This window comes from Pelodiscus sinensis, chromosome 25 (genome assembly GCF_049634645.1).
Source record: "Pelodiscus sinensis isolate JC-2024 chromosome 25, ASM4963464v1, whole genome shotgun sequence".
Taxonomy (NCBI): domain Eukaryota; kingdom Metazoa; phylum Chordata; order Testudines; family Trionychidae; genus Pelodiscus; species Pelodiscus sinensis.
The window spans coordinates 14756401-14780452 of record NC_134735.1 but is presented as its reverse complement, the minus strand read 5'-3'; the positions used below and the strand labels follow the sequence as shown (position 1 = coordinate 14780452).

General features: G+C 55.9%; 1 protein-coding gene across 3 annotated transcripts in view; it reads right to left on the bottom strand.

Moving 5' to 3' along the window:
- The window catches only part of PTPRU (protein tyrosine phosphatase receptor type U), a 271696-nt gene that overhangs the window by 195520 nt on the left and 52124 nt on the right, over positions 1-24052 (bottom strand). Inside the window, exon 1 of one of the 3 annotated variants that reach the window (XM_006112020.4) lies at positions 5640-5730. The exons of the other annotated variants lie outside the window; for them this stretch is intronic. Coding sequence (XP_006112082.2) covers positions 5640-5670 — 31 coding nt within the window. The 5' untranslated portion in view covers positions 5671-5730. Of the gene's footprint in view, positions 1-5639; positions 5731-24052 lie in introns of those variants that run through there. 3 annotated transcript variants of the gene reach the window in all.

Below are 24052 nucleotides of genomic sequence, written 5' to 3'. Positions count from 1 at the left end.
CACACACACACACCCAGTCGCCAAGGGATGCCCCGGTCGCAATCCCCTTGCTGATTTGTTACTTTCATACCTAACCAACCAGCCTTAGGAAATAACAAAGAGCTGTGTTAGCCCAGGTGCGCAGGTGGAACGGGAAGGCAGGTTGCGCTGGCTGTTGGACTCACGCCAGCTTTGGGAACCCGCACCACCCCCAGAAGTGGCTGGCATATACCTGTGGCCCTTCAGGGCAGGGGGTCTCCGTGTGCTCCTCCCTGCTCCCAGTGACGGCTACGCCATTGGCTGGGAGGTAAGCATCACCTGGCCACAGCCTGCCCCCCTCACCTCCTCCTGAACCACCGCTCCCTGCCCCAGTCCCGAGCTCCCTCCTCCATCCTGCCGGCATCTAGCATTTTAAAGTGCATGACGACAAGGGTCATACTCTCATCTGGCTGGAACCCCGTACAGCTCCGTGCTCAGCACAAAGGGGGAAGGAGGAAGGAATGGAGTTTGCCAAAGCAGTAACATTAGCAGAGTAGGCAAAAATGGGGACGGGGGGCAAACTTCTAGGAAGGGATTTACGGACAGCAAAGCAAAACGGAAAGGTCAGGCTAGACCCCAGGCAGCCTGCTGCTGAACGCTAATCACTGTACGCCACAGGCTCCCTAGACCGCAGGGGGGGAGGCACTTGATTGAGCGTAGCTAATTGAAGTAAATGCCAGCAAGCGGATTAGAAACACGCCCAGAAACACACGGGCACACGCACAGTAAAAGGCTTTGTGGTTCCGGCTGAAGCAGCCGAACACGGTCCCTGGCCTACACAGCCCCTCCCCCAGCCTGCGAAGGATGGCCCTCTGAGGCTTCATGCAATGAATACTCGCCTCGCGGCCTGGGCCCGGGGTGCTTTTGTGTTCAGTCAGCTGTGCACCGGCCAAGCCAAAAAGGGAGCTGGGCTTTGACTCTGAGCAGCGTGTAACTGGTACAGCTTGGCTGGTTACACACTGACCTATTGTTCCATTCAAGCCCCAGATCACAGGCAGGCCAGCACTGCGGTACTAATTAATACCAGCCCCTGGCGGAGCAGGACAGGCCCAGTAAGAACCCCCTGAGCAAGCAGAAAGAACAAAGGCAGATGCCCCTAAATAGGCCAGCACTGGGCACCGTCCAGTCCTTTCTAGATTTCATTTGCTTTTTCCTATTTTTTCCACAAATTGCACTTGGCCAGTTCTTCCCTGGGCTCAGGAATTTGGGCTCAGGTGCTTAGCAGCGTCTCTAGGGCCTGGCATGGGGGAGTCTCAGGGCGGCTCTACAGCCTGAGGGAAAAATGGGCCAGGGTAGGGGCCTAAGCACCACCAATGTACCCAGAGTGCTCTGCCCCCTAAGCAGGGGCTATGGGTTCACAACCACGGGCAGACAGGAAGCAGTTCCTTCCAGCCAGCAGCCTATTACCGACCGGGTGCTGGCGCTGGCTGCAGTGTGTGTGACGCGGGAGCCGTGTGTGTGCCTACGGATGCTGCTCTTCTCACACAGCCATTGGCACACTCACCACACTGCACATGCCTGTAGCCCAGCACCCACAAAACCTGCCCGGGCATTCACAGACTCGGGCACCCCCTCCAACAGGCACCCATGAGCACCAGGCACACCTTGCATGCATGAACACTGGCCCCTCAATGCCCCCGTCTGGCTACCCCCTGCTGCCTCCTCAGGCACCAGCACCCACCACCCAATCTCCACTACACAAAAGGAGCCCAACCACCCACAGGTACACACCTTTGCACCCAGCAGCACTCCAGCTTGCTGTCGGAGCAGGGCAGGGCTAAACACACGCAACACAACTCCCCTTGGGCTCTGCTGCATTCCAAGGAGCCCCGAGGAGGGCAGCTGGATACTAGACAGTGGCAGGCTGAAAGCCAGCATGGGACGTGCATGGTGCTGGGCTATCAACAGGTGTGTTGTAAGCAAAACTCGTGAAGTCATTCTGCCGCTCTACTCTGCACTAGTTAGGCCTCAGCTGGAGTACTGTGTCCAGTTCTAGGCGCCACATTTCAAGAAAGAGGTGGAGAAATTGGAAAGGGTACAGAGAAGAGCGACAAGAATGATTAAAGGTCTAGAGAACATGACCTATGAAGCCAGGCTTCATGAACTGGGCTTGTTTAGTTTGGAAAAAAGAAGATTAAGGGGGGACATGATAGCGGTTTTCAAATATCTAAAAGGGTGTCACAAGGAGGAAGGAGAAAATTTGTTCCTCTTGGTTTCTGAGGACAGGACAAGGAGTAATGGGCTTAAAGTGCAGCAGGGGAGGTTTAGATTGGACATTAGGAAAAAATTCCTAACTGTCAGGGTGGTCAAATATTGGAATAAATTGCCAAGGGAGGTGGTGGAATCTCCCTCTCTGGAGATATTTAAGAACAGGTTAGATAGACATCTGTCAGGGATGGTGTAGACGGAGCTTGGTCCTGCCTTGAGGGCGGGAGGCTGGACTCGATGACCTCTCGAGGTCCCTTCCAGTCCTATTATTCTATGATTCTATCCCTCCAACTTCGCTGCAGGGACAACCCGCGCCAGTCCAGCCATGAGGCAGCCTTTGCCAAAGACCACCAGGAAGCAGGAAACCCTGCCGAAGTTCCCATCCCACTGGCTAACTAGACGCTCTGCCTCAGAGACAGACGGGTCCATGGGGCAGGGCCCTGGACCAGCTCTTGAGACCTGGGGCTAGTCCCAGCTCTGCCACTGTCGTTCGGCAAGTCCCTTCCCTTCTCTGCGCTTCAATTTCCTCTCCCAGTCTCTCTCTAGGACTCCTGGAGGCAGGAGCTGCTTTCCGCGCTGGGGCCCTGGTCTCAGTGCTACTGGCGTATTACCCAGATCATCACTTACCCCCCATTTCTAAATCAACACGGATAAAGCAGTGTGAACGGCTTTGTGGTACAAAAGGGGCTTCCTCTGGATTAGATAACCCGCTCTCAACTGATCCAAGATAAACAAAATAATCTCCCCTCACAGGGTGGGGACGGCAGTACGGCCTAGGGGCTAGGACTCGGGGTTCTGTTCCTAGCTCTGGTCGGCTAGGCGACCGCACGTCTCCACTTGAGTTTGTATCATAAGGAAAACGGCACTTGAGCTCCTTGTCAAAGTGCTTTGAGGTCAAGATTAGGGGTGTGAAGGACTAGTCGACTATTCGATAAGCAAATGCTTATCAGAGAGTCGACAGGCTAGTCGACTAGTCGCCTGCTGCCTCTATCAGAAAGAGGCAGCAAGGCAGGGGAAAGAGGAGGGGGTGCTCCACAGTGGCAGCACCGCGGGGAGCCCAGGGTCAGCTGGGGACTCCCCCAAAGACCCTGGGCTCCAGGCAGCGCTGCCGCTTTGAAATGCCACGTGGAACCTGACGCATGGAGCCCAGGGTCAGCTGGGGACTCAGTGGGGCAGAATGGAAATGCCTGGCAGCAGGATTCCTAAGTCAGGCCCTGATTTTCCCTACAGGACCATGGAGTCTCAGCAGTCACAAGCATTTCAGCTCCATGTGCCACCCAAAAGCCACGCTGCACAGAGCCTGCCTGACCCCACACTGGAGCAGGACTAACGCGAAGGCAGCAATGTCCCCACGGGGTGACCAAGAGCAAGCAGCGTTTTCATCGCAGTTCCATGCACGCCCAGGCCAAAGCAGGCCTGCACTTCTGACAAGAATGAATACGAACACAGCCACGAGTGACGGGATGGCAGCCCCGGGGAGAGAGAAAGGCTGAGGGGAGCTATGGGGCACCCATTGCTTGTCCCCGAGTTCCTCCCTGCACTCTCAAAAGCAGGCTCCGTGTCGGACGAGACAGGCAAGGCCAGCGCAGTGTGGGGGAGAAGGGAAAAGGGTAGGAGCCAGGACAGACATTTATAAAATACAAGTGCGCTGGAGAGAGGCGAGTTCGTGGAGCCAAGTACGAACTGAAGCTTGGTGAGGGTCCAGACGTCTGAAATCCCTTCCCCCAAGCACAGGCAGAGCGCTGCATTCCAGGGGGGATTACAAGTGGAAATACTGTGGTTGAAGGGGAAGCTTTTCTTTGAAATTTCCAGCCCTGTTTTACACTCATTAGGGGTTCAGAAAAGGGAGCGGCAGACGCAAAGTTATCGGGATTAATCCAGGAACGAGAAGGGACATTAAACCTTGTGTTTCAGGCTTTAAACCAGCTCAGCTAGAGATCACGATTCGCCCCATGTGGGGGCAGATCACCCCACGCATGTTACTGTGGCATTCTTCTTACTCCTACCACTGTCACACCTGTGGCTGGTCACTGCCAGAGACAGGACCTCAGGATACTTTGGCAACCCTACACTGGAGCCATTCTCCATCTCCAGGTTCAAGTCTGATGCCATTTACCCGTTAGGAACATTGGCATGAGCAGCACAAAAAGGCCATTTGAAGAACCACTGACATATAACCAGAGCCCTGGCATAGCTGCGCTGCACGCCCAGCCGGCCGCCCTTCTCCCCGCCAGCAGCAGCGGGTTGCTTCATTCCGCTGGCAGATTTTTATTAAGACATTTATTTTAAAACGGGTTGTGACGAGAGCTAGAGCCAAGGTGCCAGACTCCCAGAGCCGGGGCAGTTCCAGAGACTGCAGGCAGGAGAACACCCCTCACCTCTCCCTGGAATTCAATGTGGCTGCAGTAGGCCCACTGGGTCCGAATGCCAGTAAGTGACCCCTAATCAACACTAACTGAAAGGAAACTGGGGTGTGGGAGGCGCTCTGAGATTGGATTGCAGCAGCTGTCCTCAAGCCTCCATTTTCCCATCCCATGATGGCAGCACTCTGCATGCATTTGGGGGAAAGGGATCTCAGTCTTTTGGACCCTCGCCAAGCAATCCTGCTTTTGAAGAAAAGAAAAGAAAAGAAAAGAAAAGAAAAGAAAAGAAAAGAAAAGAAAAGAAAAGAAAAGAAAAGAAAAGAAAAGAAAAGAAAAGAAAAGAAAAGAAAAGAAATCCCCAAAAGCAAATGAAAAAAAGAGAACCGAGTTTGCAGAGGAAACCCACGGCCTGCAGGGTCCTGGCTGAACTAGTCTCCTTTATCCTTGCCGTGGTTTCCAGCATGCCAGAATCTAACTACATGTGGCTCTTCAGCTGGTTGAGTGGGGTTAGTTCTCTCTATCAGTAGCCACTACAGCAGCTACTGCTTCTGGACTGGTTGGATACCACGGCCTTATAGCAAAAGGAAAGCTGGGCATGGAAGGTCATTTAAATTAACAGCAACCAGCACAAAACTACCTGACAAGCAGAGGACCCGACCAAAGGACGGGGGAGACGACTGGCTTTGGAAATGAACAGGGCCAGTGTTTTTGCCAAAAGGAGGTAGTTTTAGGCCCAACTGGAGCCGGTTGGTGAGGAGGATACCAAGCCGTTGAACTCCAGGGTGCCAGTTTGGGGCAGTGGCAGCCACCGTTACCATCTTACAACTAGTTGGTGACCTTTGTGAAACGAGTCTGCTGGGTCTCAGCCCACATCCCCATCCCAAAAGCCATCAGCATGTCAGACTAGTTAACAGGACTTTTCCATCCTACCTATGCAGAGAGAAAGATTGGTGCAGTTAGTGCACCAGACTGCACTGCAGAAAATCAACATTCAACTGCCTGCTTTATTGCAGACACCTTAAGAGAATTTCTGTGCCTCAGTTTCCCCACCTTTGCCTGCCTCATGTGATGCAGCATTCATTCCTTGCTCCACACAGCTTGGTTATTTGTTTGGGCTCCCCAAGAGGACCATCACATCTGCCGATTGCTTCTGAAGACAGAAAGCCCGCTATTAGCCAAATTGAAGCATCTTCACATCCTCGCCTAGAAACCGCTTACCTCTGACCACGGAATTGCCCGTGAAAGCCTGTCTTCCCATCTAATATGTTGCCATAATGAAACAATTTTTGTTAGTCACCAGCGGAAGCTTAAAATGCAATTATGTGGAATGGATCTTTCGCCAGCTAATACACAGCTGTCCGAGCCAATCAATCTCCCTTCCTTGGACAGGTTTATTGTTATTGCTCTTTATGTGTGGGCCTGTTCTCTCTCTTCCCTCTCCCGATCTAGAGCTGAAATGAAGCTGGGCTGGATGGGACATGCTGTATTGCCAACAAATTTGTACACTCGTGCACACAGCCTTAGAAACAGCTTCCCTGTCAGACAGCATGAGAGCCGGCTGCACTTCCCTGCTCTGCCATTAATTCTTACTCAGCCGCCGGAACGGAAAGTGGTAAAAACCCCAGCTAACTGTTTGTATTACAGGAACAAGTACAGGCCAGCACAGATGAAATCAGGGCCCCTCTGTACTAGATTCTGTATGTGCCCATGGTAAGAGACAGTCCCTCCCTCAAAGGGCTGATACTTCTGTAAAAAGACAGCAGCAGACAAAGAGGGAAACAGGCACTGCAATCCCCACAAGGTCACACCGCAGAGGAGAGAAAAAGCCAGAATTAGAACCCAGCTCTCCCGATTCCAGCCCAGTACCTAAGCTACTAGACCACAGGGGCACTCCGGCTTGATTCAGCCACCATTAAAACCTGCTTGGCACTTGCTAGGGCCAGTGTAATGCACTGACTTCGTGCACATGATTCCAACTCTTCTTATAGCTCATCCCAGTCATTACCACAGCCTGCTACGCATGGCTCAGGTAGCCCTCCTTTAGCTCAAGCAGAAAAGGCTTGTGCTTTTGTTAGTAAAAGCACCAGGTTCAAGCCCCACCATGCACCCCTGGTATATTGCAGGTCCATGCTCAGTAAGTCCCAGGACAGTTCCAACAGAAGAATAAGATTTTCCCCTTTCCCACCCAACCCCACCTGTGCAAAAGCTGGCTGCTCCATCCATCCCAGAGCTGGCTGCATTTCTGTGGCCCTGCCATGAAGAATGTCAAGGTAACTTTTTGATGAACGTCCCCCCTGCTCTCCAATCTCAGCCACCACTCTGCCCAGGTCACGGCAGAGTTGAGGGCGTGAGGGCGAGAGGGGCCAGAGGAGCTGTGTTCACTGCTCCGTGAGCAGGCTTGGCCTCTGAGCCTCTCTTGCTGCAAGGCTGAAAGGCCCATACAAATAAAGATTAAAGCAGACGAAGCCCAGCATCCCAGCTACTTAAAAGTTGCCTTCCCTGGGCCATGGAGAAACAGACAGAATTAGCCCAGTCTCGGTTCCCTTCTGCACCCAAGCTCAGGCTCGCAGGCTGAATAACCTCAATGCTAGGCAGAGCTTCCAGAAGTCAAGGCTTTTAATCTGCCTGGATCTGAAGGGCCAACAATCCCTGCTTTGCCAGTTTTTGGGGACAGAGCAACATTTCAGGGTCTTATTGCCAGCCTTGCCATGTAAATCTCATCTGCACAATGGGGACAGTGACATCCATCTACGTACTGGGCAAGCCAGAGACCCTGTCAGTTTCACATAAAATGCTCTGAGGCCCTCCAATGCGGGTGCTCAAACCACACCACATGTTTGGATTTCACTGCTGCAGAAGCAGAGCCGAGCAGCGCAAGGAGGAGGTTTTGTAAAATACCAGTTGAGTGACAGGTCGATCTTTTTCTTTCCCCACATCGTGACCAGACAGACACTTTGAGGGAGATGCCATTGGGTTCAGAATTGAGGGTGCTGACTAGATCTTCCAAATCACTGTCATTAAGGACTGTCTGACGTCCACCCCAGCCCAGAGGCAGCTACAGAAGACCCAGCCAGCAGCCTTTCTTTCTGGCTGTTTTCATGAGATTTCCAGGTCAGGCCCATGCTCACTGAATGATTCGGATCCTGTTAGCCAGATCAACAGCCAAGCTCCCCAGCTGTTGAGAGCAACCTGACACTGCCCCCAGGGAGCAGGTGGGTAATACGGCAGGAAACCCACCTTCACCCACGGGAGGAGCACCTGCCCCAGTGAAATCAGCTTGGAGCTCCTAACGAACCATCCCAGCAGAATTCCAACCACTCCCACTGGTCCACAGCACCTGGCTACCCCATGGGATTATCCTAGCAATGCAGGACACCCGCTTCCCACACAAGCCTGTCCCCGGAGCAGCTCCCCTTGTGTGGAGTCTAGTAGCGCTGCAAGCTGCCGGGCCAGTAGGGGGGGATGATCCAGACCCCTGGTTTAGCAGCCAGGTTGGGGCAGGATGAGCACCAGTGTGAAATGAGGAAGCTAGCAGTGCAGGGATGGCCGGTACATGACGGGGAAGGCAAGGGGGGTTCTGATACCCAGAGTTATGACGCATCTGTTCCTCCAAGGTCTGCTGCATTTGGATGGTGCTTGAGCAACCCCAAACTCACGTGACCGCCCCTTCACCCCAGTGGAGCGAGCCCTGCACCAGAACTCTCCCGAGGCCTCCCACATCACAGCTCAAACCACAGGGCCACCTGGCAGGCTGCACCGATTTGCAGCCACACGGACCCGCTCCTGGCCCAGCAACACCGGGAGCTGCGCTCTGCAGCCCCTGAACAAGAGCCAGGCCGGACAGTGTTGGCCTCCTGCCCCTGGTGGCCATGGCGTGCAGCGGGAAGAGCTCTATTAGCAGCCTTGTTCAGGCAGCACCAAGGACGCAGCTGGAGACGACACCGTGCAACCCCAATCCTATCAGACACCATCAGACAAACAGCGCCACAGCTCCCAGGCAGCGACCTGTGCACCCGGATACCTGTGCATCTGTCTGGCCGCATGGCTGGGCACGCACAAATGAACTGATCTTCACCACACCACTGTGAGGAAGAGCAGCAGTCTCATCTCCATTCCAGCTGGGAAAATGAAGCTCAGGCCCAGAGCCTCAGAAGGTATTTAGGTCCCTACTTCCTACTGATTACAGCAGAAGTTAGCACCTAAATACATGAGGATCTGGGCCCAAGGGGTCAGCGGCAGAGCCAGGAATTAAAGCCACATCTCCCACAGGCCAGGCCAGCGCCTTACCTCTTCCAGTGCTACATAGTCCTGTATTTTACCCCTTCCAGACTCTCTCTCAGCTCCGGGACTGTCTCTTTCAAAGACAATGCTGTTTGCAAGATCGTTAGTCTGCTGCATGGGCCAATGGCCCAAGTCTATGCCAGCAGTGTGCTGGATAAGCAGGACAGGCTGGCATGGGAAGCTGGCAGCCCAACAGGGTTGGCATTGCTTTGGCGTGGCACTGTGGCTGTGCACCCACGTAACAGCAGGGTACCCTCCGGAGGTTGCTCAGGGGAAGGGCTATCCTGGGGTTAATACCGACCAAAAAAGCAGCAGCAGTGAGGGCGACTTGGAGAGTTAAAAACCAAGCAAGTGGCAGCTGCAGGGCAAGGAGGTGAAGGGAGTAGAGGCAAGATCTTCCTCCCCTGCAGACCGAGGAACAGGAGGGTGCAGACAATCCAGGCAAACCCAAGCCCAAGTCTGCCGCTGGACGCTGCCAGCACGTGCCAGGGCGCCCTGGGACAGGATCAAGCCAGGCCATGCGCCGAGCAGCAGCATTCCCGGCTCCACGCAGGAGGGCGACCGATCCCTGCCCTAGCCACAGAGCCGGAATCTCATTGCAAAGCTGGAGACAACATGGAGTTGGCTGGCTACTCAGCCACATGCCAGTGGATCCCAGCTCAGCACTGCCCGGACAGCGGCTACTTCAAGTGACTGGGTTAAAGAGGCTCTCTCAGAGGACAGGCCTCTCCTCAGCATTGGGGTGACTACGGGGGCAGGGACTAAACAAATCTGGGCTGCTCTTTGCATCTGCGAGCCCTGCCTGAAGCAGCCAGACTCTGTCCTCCCTGTACCTCCCCAGCATGGGTTCTCCCCGAGGAAGCATGACCCGGCTCTGCGGGGTCCCCTTTCTCTGGTGAGATGGGGGGGACCTAACCCCCTTTTCTGGGGCCGCCCGGGGTCACAGCTGAGCAAAAGCTGAGCAACACCCATGCAATGTCCCCCGCATGCCAGACAGTGCTCACCCCCACCCCATTCCACGCGGTGGGACCCCGGTCATTTGCCCCCAGCCCACATGTTACAGCTCAGGATTCCAGGAGTCTGCAGGGCTGGCAGTGACCGAGAATGAGCCGTTCCTGGGGAACACGGCATGATTAACCTAGACACCCAGTGGGACAACAAACCCGGAGCCCTGCGCTGTTCGCTTTCCAGCCTCCCGGTGGGTCTGCTTGAAATAGACACACACGAGCGCTCACACGCTCCCCCACAGGCTGAGCCTGCTGGAAGGACACAGGGGAAGCAGCAGGGACTGACTGGTGAGCAGAGTTCCAGATTCCAGCAGACACCGTCACTCACACCAGTCCCAGGGTCACCAGGTCAGATCAGTGGGAGCTCACTACTCGGCAGTGCCCCCAGCCGCACCCCAGCCGCCTGGGCTCTCTCCAAGAGAGGCGGGCCAGGAACAGAGAAGGGAATGCAAAACTCAGAGCAAACCAACTCCTTAGCTACGATCCACCTCACCTTGTAGATGGGGAAACCGAGGCACAATTAAAGGTGAAATGACTCACCTGAGACCACCCAGCTAGATCACCACCTGAGGCACCTGCCAATCCATCCCCCCATCAACGGGCATTACAAGGCATGCCCAGCCCAGCCGCCACCAAATGGGACATCAGGTGCCAGCCCAGAGAGTTGCAGGAGGGGTGCGGGGAAGCTTAACCCAGGCAGAAGGGGTGGAAGGAGAGGAGAACACAGCAGGACGCTGTTCCAAACCCGGGGGGGGGGGAACAGGAATGACGGTGTGGGGCAGAAAGTAGGAGGAGAGCAGAGGAGAAAGGGGCGAAACGAAGGAGTAGAAAAGAGGAGAATGCAAAGAAAGAGCAAGCGACCCAGTGCAATTGACGGAGCCTAATTAAATCCTCCACAGTCGCTCAGGAATATGGATGGCTGCCCAGGAGTCTGCCTTGTGCTTTTTGATCTGTTTAGTCTCTGGGCCTCTTACTTGAAAGTTAATTACACACTTAAACCTTTTCTGTTTAACCTAATGCACCATGGGAAATGTGCCATGGGTGTCTCTTGTCTTTGACTGAGCAGCCTTTAAAAGTCTCCCGCACTAAAGGCCTTGACACAGTTGCTGATTTGAATGCAGGCTCCATTATCCTGACATGGGTTTGTGCTGCGCAGGGGGTGCGCTAGGCAGGCGGGGGTGCTGGCTGCACGGGCGGAAGGGGAGTGGCTCGGGTCAGATGCGCCAGAGGGAGGCACTTTCTATCCAAGATGCTGTGCCCACACCACAGGGCCTGCCTCCCAGCGGCAGGGCTCAAAGGGAGCCAGCCAGCAGCGTCCAGCCTTCCAGAGTAAAGGAGAGAGGCCAGAGAGGGGACTGCAGGAGGGGGAGAGGGTCGGGACTCCTGGGGTCTATTCCCAGCTCTGGGAAAGGGGTGGGGAGTCTAGTGGTTAGAGGAGGAGACAGCGAGTCATAAGTCTGACTTCCCAGTGCTTTACAGGGAGCTCAGCTCAGCTCCCACCCACCCCCGCTGCTCCTCAGCAAAACCCAGCACTTGGCCCTGGTTACTACGGCAGGGCAGGGCCTGGGCAGGGCAGAGGGCATCTGACACACCATTCACCAAGGAACAGGCCCCAGAGGCTATTCACTGCCCTGGGCTCCTTCCGTCCCTCTGGCACATCCCCGCCGCCCCCGCCACAGCGGGCAAGCAGCAGCCAGGAAAGCAAACACCGGTGACCTTTAGCAGTCTTGATTAATTTTTAATCGCTGGCCTTTCACGGAGGCTGAGAATCACCTAGAGCCAGCAGCGCCAGGGTGGGAACGCTTCACCCATGGCTTCCAGGGCCGCCACCCATATACTTCCTCATGAGCCAAACCCTACTGAGGGAGGGGCTCAGTACCTGTGTGAAGTGACTGGGGGGGGACGACACTGGCCTGCCCGCTGTCGCTAACAGGAGGGCAATGGGATCCCACTCTAGTAGGTGATCTGGTAGCTCCAGAGGCACCAACAGGCTCACAACTGGAAGAGAGGAGAGTGGAAGAAGGGAAGCTAATTAACCCAATTTTACAGAGGGGAAACTGAGGCACAGAGCAATTCATGGTCCTGACCAGGACTCTAGTTACATGTCTCTCATTTGGATCACACGGTCTCTCTCACCTGAGCCTGGACAAGTCAGAGACCTGGGGGCAGGAGCGCGAATGTGGACAGCCTCTGGTATTTAACTGACATGAGGTCTAAGGCAGCAACGGGCAGGTCCCAGAACACCCGTGCCCTCCCCTTCAGTGCAGCTGACTTGTGCACAGGTCAGGTTAGGTGTCCTGGCCTAGACACCGCCCTCAAAGAGGCCGCACTTGAAATGAGTTTGGATGATCTGAGCTGGCTCCCTCATTGTCCCTGTTCAAACATCCACTCCCCACCAGCCCAAGCACCTTTCAGCCCCGTTGCAAAGGAGGAGCCCTGCAGAAACGTCCAGCGGGCAGGGGGCAGGAAACGGCCGGTACTTTGCTCCAGCTCCGAGCTGTCCCCGGGAAGGGACACGGGCACAGGCCAGCCGAGCAGGAAGCCTGTTAAGGAGAGGGAGGGATGGCGCGAGCCTAGCGGGTGGGGCAGTTGGTTGTGAGGGCCGGTCACAAGCCAGCAGATGACTTAGGGCAGCGTTTCTCAAACCGTGGGTCCTGACCACGGGGGAGGAGGGGGGTCACGAGCAACCGAGGGGGGTTGCAGCAATGGAGAGGGGGGTTGCAAGCAACTGAGGGGGGTTGCAGCAATGGAGAGGGGCTCACGGTATCCAGTTTGAGAACCCCTGACTTAGGCAGTAGGCGGGGAGCTGCAGGAGTCAGGCTAGGGAAAGTGGCAGAGGCATGGGTGGACGGGGACTGGGAAAGCAGGGGCTGCCGTGGTTCAGAGTCAGGACCGAGGGGCATTAGCAGAGCTGTGCTGGGGGGAAGGAGATGAATTGGCAGAGCCGTGAGGGCGACCAACAGTGGGCCAGCCATGTTCACCTTCCCCGCCACAGCATCACCTGCAGCCACTGGCCGCTGGCTTTAGGGTCCAGGGAGCCCCATACCCAGGAACCAGGACCAATCACCCCTTGTGGCATCTCCTCCCCCTTCTCCTCCCTCCCAGCAGCCCTGCGGGGGCAGAGGGTGAGCACTGGACACAGGGTGCTCCACAGGCCCGGGGCGACTCAGGCTTTGCAGCCCCTCAACAGGCAGGACTGCTGGCCCGAGGTGAGCCCAGTCCAGGACTCGAGTCTTTTTGAAATGCAGCTTGTGGGGTTAGTGCCCTGCCCTGGGAGACCTGTCACTGCCCCCCACCAGGCACTCCAGTGCATCCGCTCAGGCACCGCATGGCAGGCTGCCGTGCTGGACACCGGGAGAACTCCCCAGCCTGCGCAATCGGCCTCCGTTATCTGTGCTGCGGTCGCACCTAGGAGTCATTGCCAGGGGCCGGCCGTGCTCGGTGCCTGGGTGCATGGACCCTGCCGTCACAAGCACAGAGCCTGGGGGGTGTAACGGACGCGGAGGGGAGAAATCAGCCCCGGGTCTGCATCTCTCGTTGGCAGAGGAGGCTTCAGTCCCCCCTCTCCCGCTCCTCCTCTCCCCCCACCGCTACTGGCCACTTCAAGAGAGCACCGCGCCTCGCAGCTCCCATTGGGAACAGGAGCTGGCAGGTGCTTTAGAAAATCTGTCCCCCTGCCCACGGTGACACCAGCTCTCCACTGAGCTCGGCTGCAGAGCCACTCTTAGCCCAGTTAAAGATCTGCCTCCCCTGAGATCTGCCCCACGGGTTCCCTGGAAGATATGCACCTGTGCAGGTGTGCACCAAGCATTTCAGTCCCGCCCACCCCCTCAGCAGAGCCACGCAGCCATGGCCCCAGCTGCACCCGAGGACGCAGCCATGTGGTGGGCAGCTGCCTCGTGTGCGGGGACTGGAACCGGGCCATAGAGTAGCTGCTCCTGGGCCGGGGCCGGGGCCAGGGCACTAAAAATAGCATCACAGCCCTAGCTCCAGCCCCACAGCCCTAGCTCCAGCCCCAACACCAGGGGACCAGAAAGGTTGAGGGGTGCAGGTGTCAGGAAGGCAGAAGGTGAGGGAAGAGGCAGGGGGAGAACTAAGGGGAAGGGAAGGGGCTTGTTCTGAGGGGAGAGGAGGAGCCGGGCCAGGCACCAAGGGGCAGGATGGAGGACAGACAAATGCCAGGGGGCCAAGAGGAGACAATGAGGGGCAGGGAGACTTTGTGCCTAGCGGGGCGAGGGAGGAAGGAGGAAGACTTCTCACACTCCCCCACCACAGGCCAATGGAGGGGGAGGAAACACAAGTCTCCTGGCCCCACCCCTTCCCCTGGAGGCCCCGCCCCTTCTGGGGTGGCCGGGGACCACTTCAGAAACTTCTGAAGTGTCTCCCTTTTAATTATTGCCCACCCCTGCTCCAGACCCGCTAGCGGCAATGCCAGCAGGGCGCTCTGGGGAGCTGTGAGGATGGTTGTGTTTTGCAGGCACTGCCCTTTAAAGAGCGAGGAGCCCCTGGGCCCTCGGGGGCAGCTGCCAGGTCCTAGCTCATTTTACACAGCCGGAAGTGGTAGGGAAGGTCACCAGACAGGTGACGACTGCTCTCTTGGGCCAACAGGGACATCCAGGACCGGAAGCGTGAGCTGCTCTGGCTTGAGTTACATGTGAGCTGCTCCAACCCCATCCCCTCCTCCAACACGCTCCCGCTTGCTCTCATTCTCCCTCATGGAGACCCGACATTAGCTCTTTGGTCGTCATTTTCCTTCCCATGCAAAGAGGCATCTAGGCTGAGGAATGCACAGCTTCCTCTGCATGCAGGAGGGTGCCCATGCGCCATAACCCAGGGCAGCCAGTAAGTATCCTCAGACCCTATTACAGATGGGGAAACTGAGTCACAGTGAGTCAATAGTCAGAAACAGAACCCAGTTTTCTTGTGTCTTCTAACTTCTAGGCAATGCTACCTACGTGCTGCCTACTCCATGTCAAGTCTGCTACTGTCAACCTATGCTCCCAGTAACCTGCATGGCCACGGAGCTGTCTGCTCAGTGCCATGTAAGGCGAGCGACCAGGGACCCTCAGAAGCTGGGGGAAGGCTGCGTGCCCCGGCCCCAGGCTAGCTTGCCGTCCAACCTGCTGCAGCTGGGGCCGCCCAGCCTGGCCCTTGCCACAGTGGCCCAGCCCTCGCTAGTCCTAATATCCAACCTGGATATTAGGAAAAACTATTTCCCTAGGAGGGTGGGGAAGCACTGGGCTGGGTTCCCGAGGGAGGTAGTGGAGTCTCCATCCCTAGCGGTGTTTAAGTCTCGGCTTGACAAAGCCCTGGCTGGGTTGATTTAGTCGGGATTGGTCCTGCCTAGGGCAGGGGGCTGGACTTGACCTTCTGAGGTCTCTTCCTGTTCTATGGTTCTATGAACCCAGGCCTAAAGGCCCAGCCCCGAGACGATCCCAGTGGCCTGGATTAGGCCTCTGCCCTGCCCCAGCCAGTTGCAGAGGCCCTACCCCTACCTGGCCCCAGCCCTTGCCCCGCTGTGAGGAGATACAACTGGGGAGAGTCCTCTCTCCTCGCAGTAGCCCCAGAGCATCCTCCTTCACCCCAGTCCTCTCCCAAACCCAGCCCCACCCTATAGCCTATTTCCCTAACGGGAGCCCCCACAGCCCTGCACCCCAATCTTCTGCTCCAGGCCTGAGCCTCCTCCCACGCTACAGGTCCCTGGGCCCCGCCCCCACATGAATTTTGTTCTGCGCACCAATATGAAGGGGAAGTGTCGCACACCAGCTCCACACTGGTGCACGGAACAAAACTCATTCCACTCAGGGGTGGGAAAGATCAGAGGGCCCGCTGCTCCCGCCACTGGATTTCAGTGCGGCTGGCCTGGGGCGGGCTCTCCCTCTGCAAGGCAGGGCAGGAAGAAGGGGGCTCCCATAGAAAGGTCAGCAGCTACACTGAAGTGCTGCGGGCAGGTCGGTTCTTTCTGCTAAACAGGGTGGCCCGAGAGCAGTGGAGCAACGGGTATGAAACTCTCAGGTCTGGGGTGGGGGCTGCCCCCCACCCCACGTTCTCTGTGGGGCACCAGCTAAGGACAAGCCTGAACCCAACGGCAAATCCAAAACACCTCTGAGCGGCAGATCCCAGCTCTGTGGCTGGGCTCAAGAGCACAGCTGGTTTCCGCGCCAGCCACTACGGAACTGCCCACACAGCCGGGGCTCTTAGGATGCTACTGTACCCAGCAGCCATTCAGCACAGCCCAGGGGATGGAAGAGAGGCCCTTCCTGCTCCTGAAATCACAAGCCACGGCCACCCGAGTGAAAGGAGAATCTCTCTTGCAATACAGGGCTCATGACACATGGCTGAGCAGTTGTGGTTCCAGACAATAGATTACAGAGTGTGTACATGACACATACACATGCACACACAGAGCCAGCACGATCCTGGAATAGCCCTGACCAACACCAGATTCCCAGTGGTGATCAGAGGCCAACCCTGCAGCCTGCTCTACCTGGTCCCATTGCCTTGAAAGGCCAAGAACTCCCCCAGGCCACAGAGGCCCCCACTGCTGCCCCAATCCACAGATAAACTGAGAGACTTCCCCCACCATAGCTGTCAATCCCACTTCTGCCACCAGCACAAGTCAGCCCCCAAGGGAGTGCTCCCCAAGTGAACCTAGCACCCCCGTATCAGGCCCTCAGTGTGCCGAAAGCACTAGGGGCTGCGGAAGTGAAAGTAGGAGACCAAGAGCCAGCTGCGGTGAAACATATGCTGGGAAAATGGGCTGCATCTCACTCCCGGCAGAATATTTGTGGGCCCCTTGTCATCAATCACTGGAGCATACCTTCAGGGTCCTTGCTCCCTGTGAATTACAATCACCTTTAATGTCAGCCCCTGCTTCAGCCGCATGGTTTAATTTAAAGTGCAGCTAGTGGGAAATGAAAAACCGGCTCTCCCCCTCCCCCAGCCTGCCCATAACTGCTCATTTCTGGGTCCCATGCAGAGCGATATCTATTCCTTTGCCTCGCGCAGCCCAAGCTGGACTCAAATCATTATTTCAAACGTATTTCCTGTGCGTGTTCCTAGGTGAATGGTCTTGGCTCCGTTCAGCAGGGACATTTTGCCCTCAGAAATGGGGCTAGGTCTCGTGTAGGCTGCATGCAAGGAGAAGGGATGGATCCTGGTGCTAGGGATACAGGACGGGGCATTCTCTCCAGATGAGAGGTTCAGCACAGCAGCTGGAAAGGGCTCAGCAAAGGCCCCTCTAGGGACACAGGGAGTAACTCCCACAGGGCCAATTTCAGCAAGACAGGACCGAAGCAGCCTGAAGCCAGCGACATGCTGGAACGTGGGGGCGGGGTGGGAGGGGAGGGAGACAGAGACCTGGACTCGTGGGTTCTATTTCCTGCTATGTAACAATTGAGGCAAGTCGCTCCCTCCCGCGTGCCTGAGCCCCCCATAACATGGGGCAAACGCCTGCGCATGGAGAGCTGAATTCTCATTTGTGAAGTACCTGAGGCCCCTCGGGGAAGACGCTGCACACAGACACACCCCACACCACACTCTGGAGGTGAACCCAGCACACGGGGAGAGATGCAACCCTTCATTAATTACCTTCGTTAATTACCTCGGCACTGGAGACCTGAGGCAGCAGGTAGTGCAGCCTATGTTAGAATAGGCCTTTGCAAGCACCTGCCTTCCTAAAAGGCGCGGCTGCCAAAACCTGCCTGCTAATGGCACCCAGACGGTATGGAGATCACATTCCCTGTCTTCGCTGGGCAGCCAGCTCTGCCACGCTGGCTGGGCAGCAGCAGCAGCACATGGGGCAGGGGGAGGTTGTCAACTGACCCTCCTCCCAGAGAGGAAGTGTCAGCAGATCCAGATCTGGCACGTGGCTGCAATACCGCAGCCAACCCCCGGCTCGCAAAGAGCCACCCAGGGCTGGCTGGCAAGTGCGGACAGGCGAGACTCAGCGCTAGGGCTCATCCTGCCTGAGCTGAGGGGCAACCCACAGAACCCCGCTGAGGCACTGGGCCAGTACTGATTCTCCAGGGCACACACCACCTTGGCAAGAGGAAAGGAGGGCCACGTGCTGAGGGCACTGGGCCGGCACCCAGGAAACATAGCTTCAATCCCCAGCTCTGCCACAGATTCGTCAGGTGACCTTGGGCCAATCAGTGACCCTGCCTCAGTTTCCCCACTATCAAACGGGGATAATGACATACCCTCTCTCCCATACTGTGTATGGAGATGGTGAACCCTTTAGTGATCGAAATGTAGCCGTGTTAGTCTGGTGTAGCTGAAACAAAATACAGGACTATGTAGCACTTTAAAGACTAACAAGATGGTTTATTAGATGATGAGCTTTCGTGGGCCAGACCCACTTCCTCAGATCAAATAGTGGAAGAAAATAGTCACAACCATATATACCAAAGGATACAATTAAAAAAAAAAGTGAACACATATGAAAAAGACAAATCATCTGGCCCACGAAAGCTCATCATCCAATAAACCATCTTGTTAGTCTTTAAAGTGCTACATAGTCCTGTATTTCGTGAACCCTTTAGGGCATTGAGGGCCTCTTACTCTGTTTGTACAGCTCCTGACACAGCGAGGCCAGCTAAGTGCTACTGTAACAAGTCTGGCTCCTCTCCGGCAGTCTCCCATCTGTGGGAGGACCTAGTCCTACCCCGCTGAGTCCAGGGTGTCCTACAGAAGGATGTGGGAGCAGCCTGGCTGCTCCTCTTGCCTGCGGGGCTGGCTCCTGTTCTATTTCTGGCAGCTGCAATACATCCCAGGAGGAAGCACTTGCATCTGCTTCAGTTGACACTCCAACATGACAGGCGCTTTCCAGCGGCCCCATGGCCTGGGGATGTAAACATCCTCTCCCTGCCCCAGCAGGACTGGCACTCAGAAGAAGGGATCCACTCACTGAACATGGCCCCTCCAGAGAATACCCGCTAACAAAGACGAGACCCAGTCACACCGCAGAGGGTTGGGTGTCTGCAGAGCCCTCCACGGTGCCAGGCAGTGGGCACCCCGCTGCTACTCTCCTGGCCAGGGTGCGCCCTGGGCAGCTTGTCCTCTCCCAGCCCGACGCCGACGCTCTGGGCTGGCCAGTCCCCGTTGTTGGGATTGTTCAGCCCCGAACACAACGGGACCCTCTCTGGTTGGGTGCTACCACAACGCAGACAAAGTCCAATCAGGGTCCTGCTGCAGCACCGCCCTGCTAAGGCTCTCGCAGGTCACCACCGGACAACAATGGAAGAGCCAGGAAGAGACCCTGGGCCTCCTGGAGCCCTGCTCTGTGCTTCAGCCAAGGACCGACCTTCCCAGACTCACCTGACCGGGCCAGGGAAGATTAGAGAGCCCAGGCGAGAAGGTGGGCAGTGGGTTACCTGCTCCTGGCCCCTTGAGGCACACAGCTGGAGGCACCCCGGAGCAGCCCCTGCGGGTGCTGAATAGGCAGCCTGGAAAGGGGTCAGCTCGGAGTCACTATTTTCATCTGCGGCACCTGCTGCTGTGGGCAGCTCCCCTCTGCGCCCAGGTCTGCAGATGCACCCCAGCCCGAGCCATGCAGGCAGGAGCTCAGCCTCAGCCAGAGGGATCCTGGCCAGAGACTGTTCCAGCTGGCAGGGGGGCGATGGGCCCACCGAGATCCAGAACGGCCGGATGCCAACGCAGCATTGCCAGGCCCTGCGCAGCAAGTGAGCCGCTGTGGCCGGCTGCCAGCTCGGCCACCCCACCATTCTTCATAGCGACCAGTGAGCTCCAGGGAGGCTCACAGCTGCTCCTGTTACAGAAGCCACGGCGCAACGTCCCTGCACAAGGCGCCACGCGGAGCAGCCATCCAGGATCCGCACTGGCCTCCTATTCGCTTCCGGATGGAGTTCAGCATGTTGCTTTTACCCTATCAAATCCTGAGGACTTGGCAGACGCCTCTCTGCTTGGGACGTACGGACACGGAGGTGCTCAGAGGCACTGCCAGCCCCTCACCCTTCCCCGACAGAGACCAGGGAGAGACCTATGAGCTGGCGTTTGGCTGACACCCCAAACATCAGACACCCCTTCCAAAACTTGTCAGCGCTGGACGTGCCCGGCTCCTGTGCACACAGCCATTCCCTTTTACGCTCTTAACCACACCGCTCTCCCGGGGCAACCAGTTCTACCATCTAATCATGTTGTGCCAACAAAACACAGTTCCTTTGATCGGCTTCCGCCTCCTCATTTCATCCACCGGCCCCTCGCTCACGGGCTGAGTGGGAGCTGCTGCGATCCTGAGGAGAGGGAGCTGCCACCGGGGTGGCGTATTCTCTGGGAAGGGTCGCCAGGCGGGGAACTCGCTCCCTGACTCGATCGGCCAGAGCCCCGCCTCGGCGGCCAGGCCACTCTCCCCCCATCAGGCGCGGAGGAGACATGCAGTGAGCTGGCTTCGGGCAGATCTTTGCCGGTGTTTGTGACATAACATGTAATTTTCAGCAGATGCAATCACAGCACTTTAGGGGCTCTCCAGATGTACTTTAAAAACCGGAATAAATAAATACTAACGACCCCATCGAACTACTCTGACATTTACAAGGCCTCTGAGGCTGGTTCCAAACATGGCAGATGAACAGAAGCTCTTAGGAAACGGGACACGCTGCCGGGCTGGGCTGCTCACCCACCCATGCAGCTCTCAGCTCTGCTGGGCTCCAGCAGCATCACCCGGCCCTGATCTGGCAAAGACAGGCCAGCCTCTGGGTTTCCATCTACCTCCTGGGCAGGGCTTGGTGGTAGCCTGCCATTGCCCAGAGCTCCCGTGAAAAGAGGGTTTTGTCTCGCGCTGGAAACCGGAGGCTTTTAACCCAGGTGCATCAGGCAACGGCTAAATCCAGGATGGCAGCTTTTTTCACATGCAAGCAAGACAAAAGCCCTGGGTGGGTTCCTGCAGCCACTTCTGACTGGGCTAAAAGCCCAGCACTCTCCACCATGGCGGGAGCCTGCTCACTAGTCTCAGATAACCCAGCCTCCCCAGAGGGGACGGAGCACCACCCCAAGGGGAGTGGGCTGACACCTTCCAGCCTCGGTATGTGGGGCGGGGCGATCATGTTCCGCTTACTGATCAGGAACTGGAGCCGGGCAGGATCCCAGCTCCAAACCACCCGCGGTAAGGGGCGGGGCTAGGACCCCAGAGGAGGGGCACAGAGCACGGGGTCTGGGTGCCAGACCTTCTGCAGCATTTCCCAAGGCATCAGGACTCGAAATGCCCATTGGCAGCAGAGAGCGTCCTGTATTGAACGGCGGGTCTTGAACACGTGCTCAGAGCAGCTCTCACGAGACCCCGTAAGGGCCCCTCTGCAGAGCAGAAAGCCAGGGATCCAGGTCTTTCTTCCCAGGCTGTAATTACTAGTTACATTGAACTCACTTTTCATCGGACCTGCTGCTGAAGCCTGAATCCCCCGCCCCCTGTTAATTGAGCACAGCCCCCAGAAAGCTGAGAACTGCCTAGGCTGGGAGGCTGAAGACGCTGACAATGCGGCGGGTCACTGGCAGACTGAACCCCACAGTACGTACAGCAGAGCGGCCAGCCCCAACTGCTCCTAGACGGGACGCTGCTGAGAAGGCTCAGGCAGCAGCCGGCCACGACGGTGCATCCCTCCCAAGGCTCTTTGCCTCCTGGCAAATTCATCCATAGCCCCCCGGGGGCAAAGGCAGGCAGCAGAGGGCAAAAGGGTCCTTCACACAGACCTAGCCAGCTACTCCCCCTGCTATTCCACCCCCAAGCTGTGCCCTGGGATCGCTCAGCTGATGCACCACAATCCCAATCCACAACCGCCCCCCCTACCACTGGGTCAGTGTACCTCACTGCCGACCTGCAGCGCCCGTTATCCCAGCCCTGGAGGCTCCTTGCAGCTGAGCCATTGAAGTGTTCGCCGCTGGCCTGTGAGAGCTGATGGGCTTGCAAGACAAGGCAATAACGAGTATTCTTCACCTAGTGCCTCCAGCGCGCTAAGCGAGTCTGAAGACAAGGGCTAGCCTGGCTGCAGAGCAGTGAGCTCACACACAAATGAAGGGAGTTGCCCAAGGCCACAGCGAGGCAGTGGCAGAGTGAAGAACAGAACCCAAGATGGCTCTGCCCTTCTGCTCTATCCACACTCTCCATTGCTGCTGCAGCAATCCCTCCTGGTCCGATTTTCCTGTGCCCAGGCCAGGCCTCCTGGGTGAGATTCCCTGGCCTGGTCACACAGGGACTAGATCATCAAAATTTTCTGGCCCTAAAAATCAACAAACTCACTCCAGTAGGATCATTGCCCCCCTCCCCCGCCCCAAGCTCTGCAACCGCAACAGCAGGCTCCATCACCCAGCCAAGAGAGAGGGGGCCTGCCTCCCTTCCTGCAGCCTTCAGCGCCCCTCCCCAGGCTTGGGGTGCTGCCTCTGCCACTTGCCCTGCTGCGATGGGATGGGGAGCAGCAGCACTTCTTCACCTACCTTCACGAACACAGCTTCTACTCCTAGCTCTGCACGAGACCCTTCCCAACTCGCTGCCTGTTTTCCCTGCGTTCATCTCCCCCATGCAGACGGGAAGCGCCTCCGGGCAAGGGCAGTCTTTGACCATGTGTGTGCAGGTGTGTACCCCCAAACATACAGCACCAAGCACCACAGTGCCCTGCTCTCAGCAGCAGTCACTACGTGCTCCTAGCAGTCTACCAGTAAGATCACTAGTATTAAATTCGCTGTTTCTGACCCATTTCAAAAAAGATGGTTAATCATTAAAAAACCCTGCTCCCCTAGGACTCTGACCCCCTCAACTTACTACATGGATGGAGGAACCACAGTGCTTCACCTTCTCTAGGCTTTAATGTCCAGGGAGCTATCTATCCTGCCATGCCAACACTCCTTGCAAGTAGCAAAGAGCTAGCCTGTGGCTCCTCTGGAACGGGGGGAGTGAGGTCAATCAAGTTAAACTGACTTGACTTGACGGGGGAAATGCACGAAGGCTTGTTGCTATTATTTATTCTGTGCTGGAGGCTCCACAACTGGGGCCAAGACGCCACTGTCCATACTAAGAGAGCTTTGCCAGGCTAGAAATGCGCTTCTCAGTGTGGCTGTAGCCAATGCTGCCAAAATTGTGCTCATCGCTTATTCCAGCCCCTGGTGCACAAGTCAAACAAGTGATACCGTGAAAGGCACTTTCCCTGGTGTACACTGCATTTACACTAGAGACTTTGCTGTCATGGCTCTGTTGGTCACAAATCACACCTCTTTCACACCCTGGTCTGACATCCCTATGCCAGCAGATCTCTTAACGCAGACACAATCCTCATATTGACAAAGCCAGATCTAGGGAGGGAAGAGGCTTGATTAGCTTAATATTTATGGCATGCATTAAGATCCTTGGATGGCAACTTACATACACAAGGACTGACATCTATATAGATATATGCAGGTTACAATAAGTACTTTTGCAGCATAGACATATTTTAAAAATGACGGGTTTTCAGCAGCTGATATAAGCTGATTAGAAAAGTGGCTAGATTAAAATTCTTGCCATTAGTTTGTTTTGCTTTTCCAAATCATTTTAAATATTGTATTTAATAGAAAAATAATTTGCTCAGCTGTACGAAACATCAATTTGCAACTTGAAGCCGCGTATATTAGCCAAAGAAGCTAATGTGTAAACATTAGCAGCTCCTATAATTCATGGGGTTTAGCCAATGTGATTCCAATGGGAGAACAGCCAGATATTAAGAGAGAGGATTTGCATAATAAGTCACTTATCCCTGATAACCTTAGCATTTGCAAATGCAAGACTAAGAGGAACAATATAGGCCTATTAGCAACTACAGGAGAAGTCATAAATTCCTTCCTCTCGCCTTTTAAAGAGCACCCTTTAGGAAGGGCAAGGGCCCATACTTTGGTTGTGTATGCGTGTACAGCTCCAAGAACAAGAGGGATCCAATTCCTGAGCAAGGATAACAGGAGATTGTGATACAAAATCATCACCGATTCATGATCTGACATAGTGCAGTATCAAATCTGCAGTGCTGGGGAGCATATCACTGTAGGGCTTTTTAAACAAGGAATCAGGCTTTTGGTGATGAAACTTTATTAAAAATACTACTAGCGGGATTCGCTTTCCAGTACTCATCTAATAGAGTATCTGTGGTAGTCTGAACACTCAGTTTTGCAAGGTCTCGTGATTTTAATTTTTGGAATCAT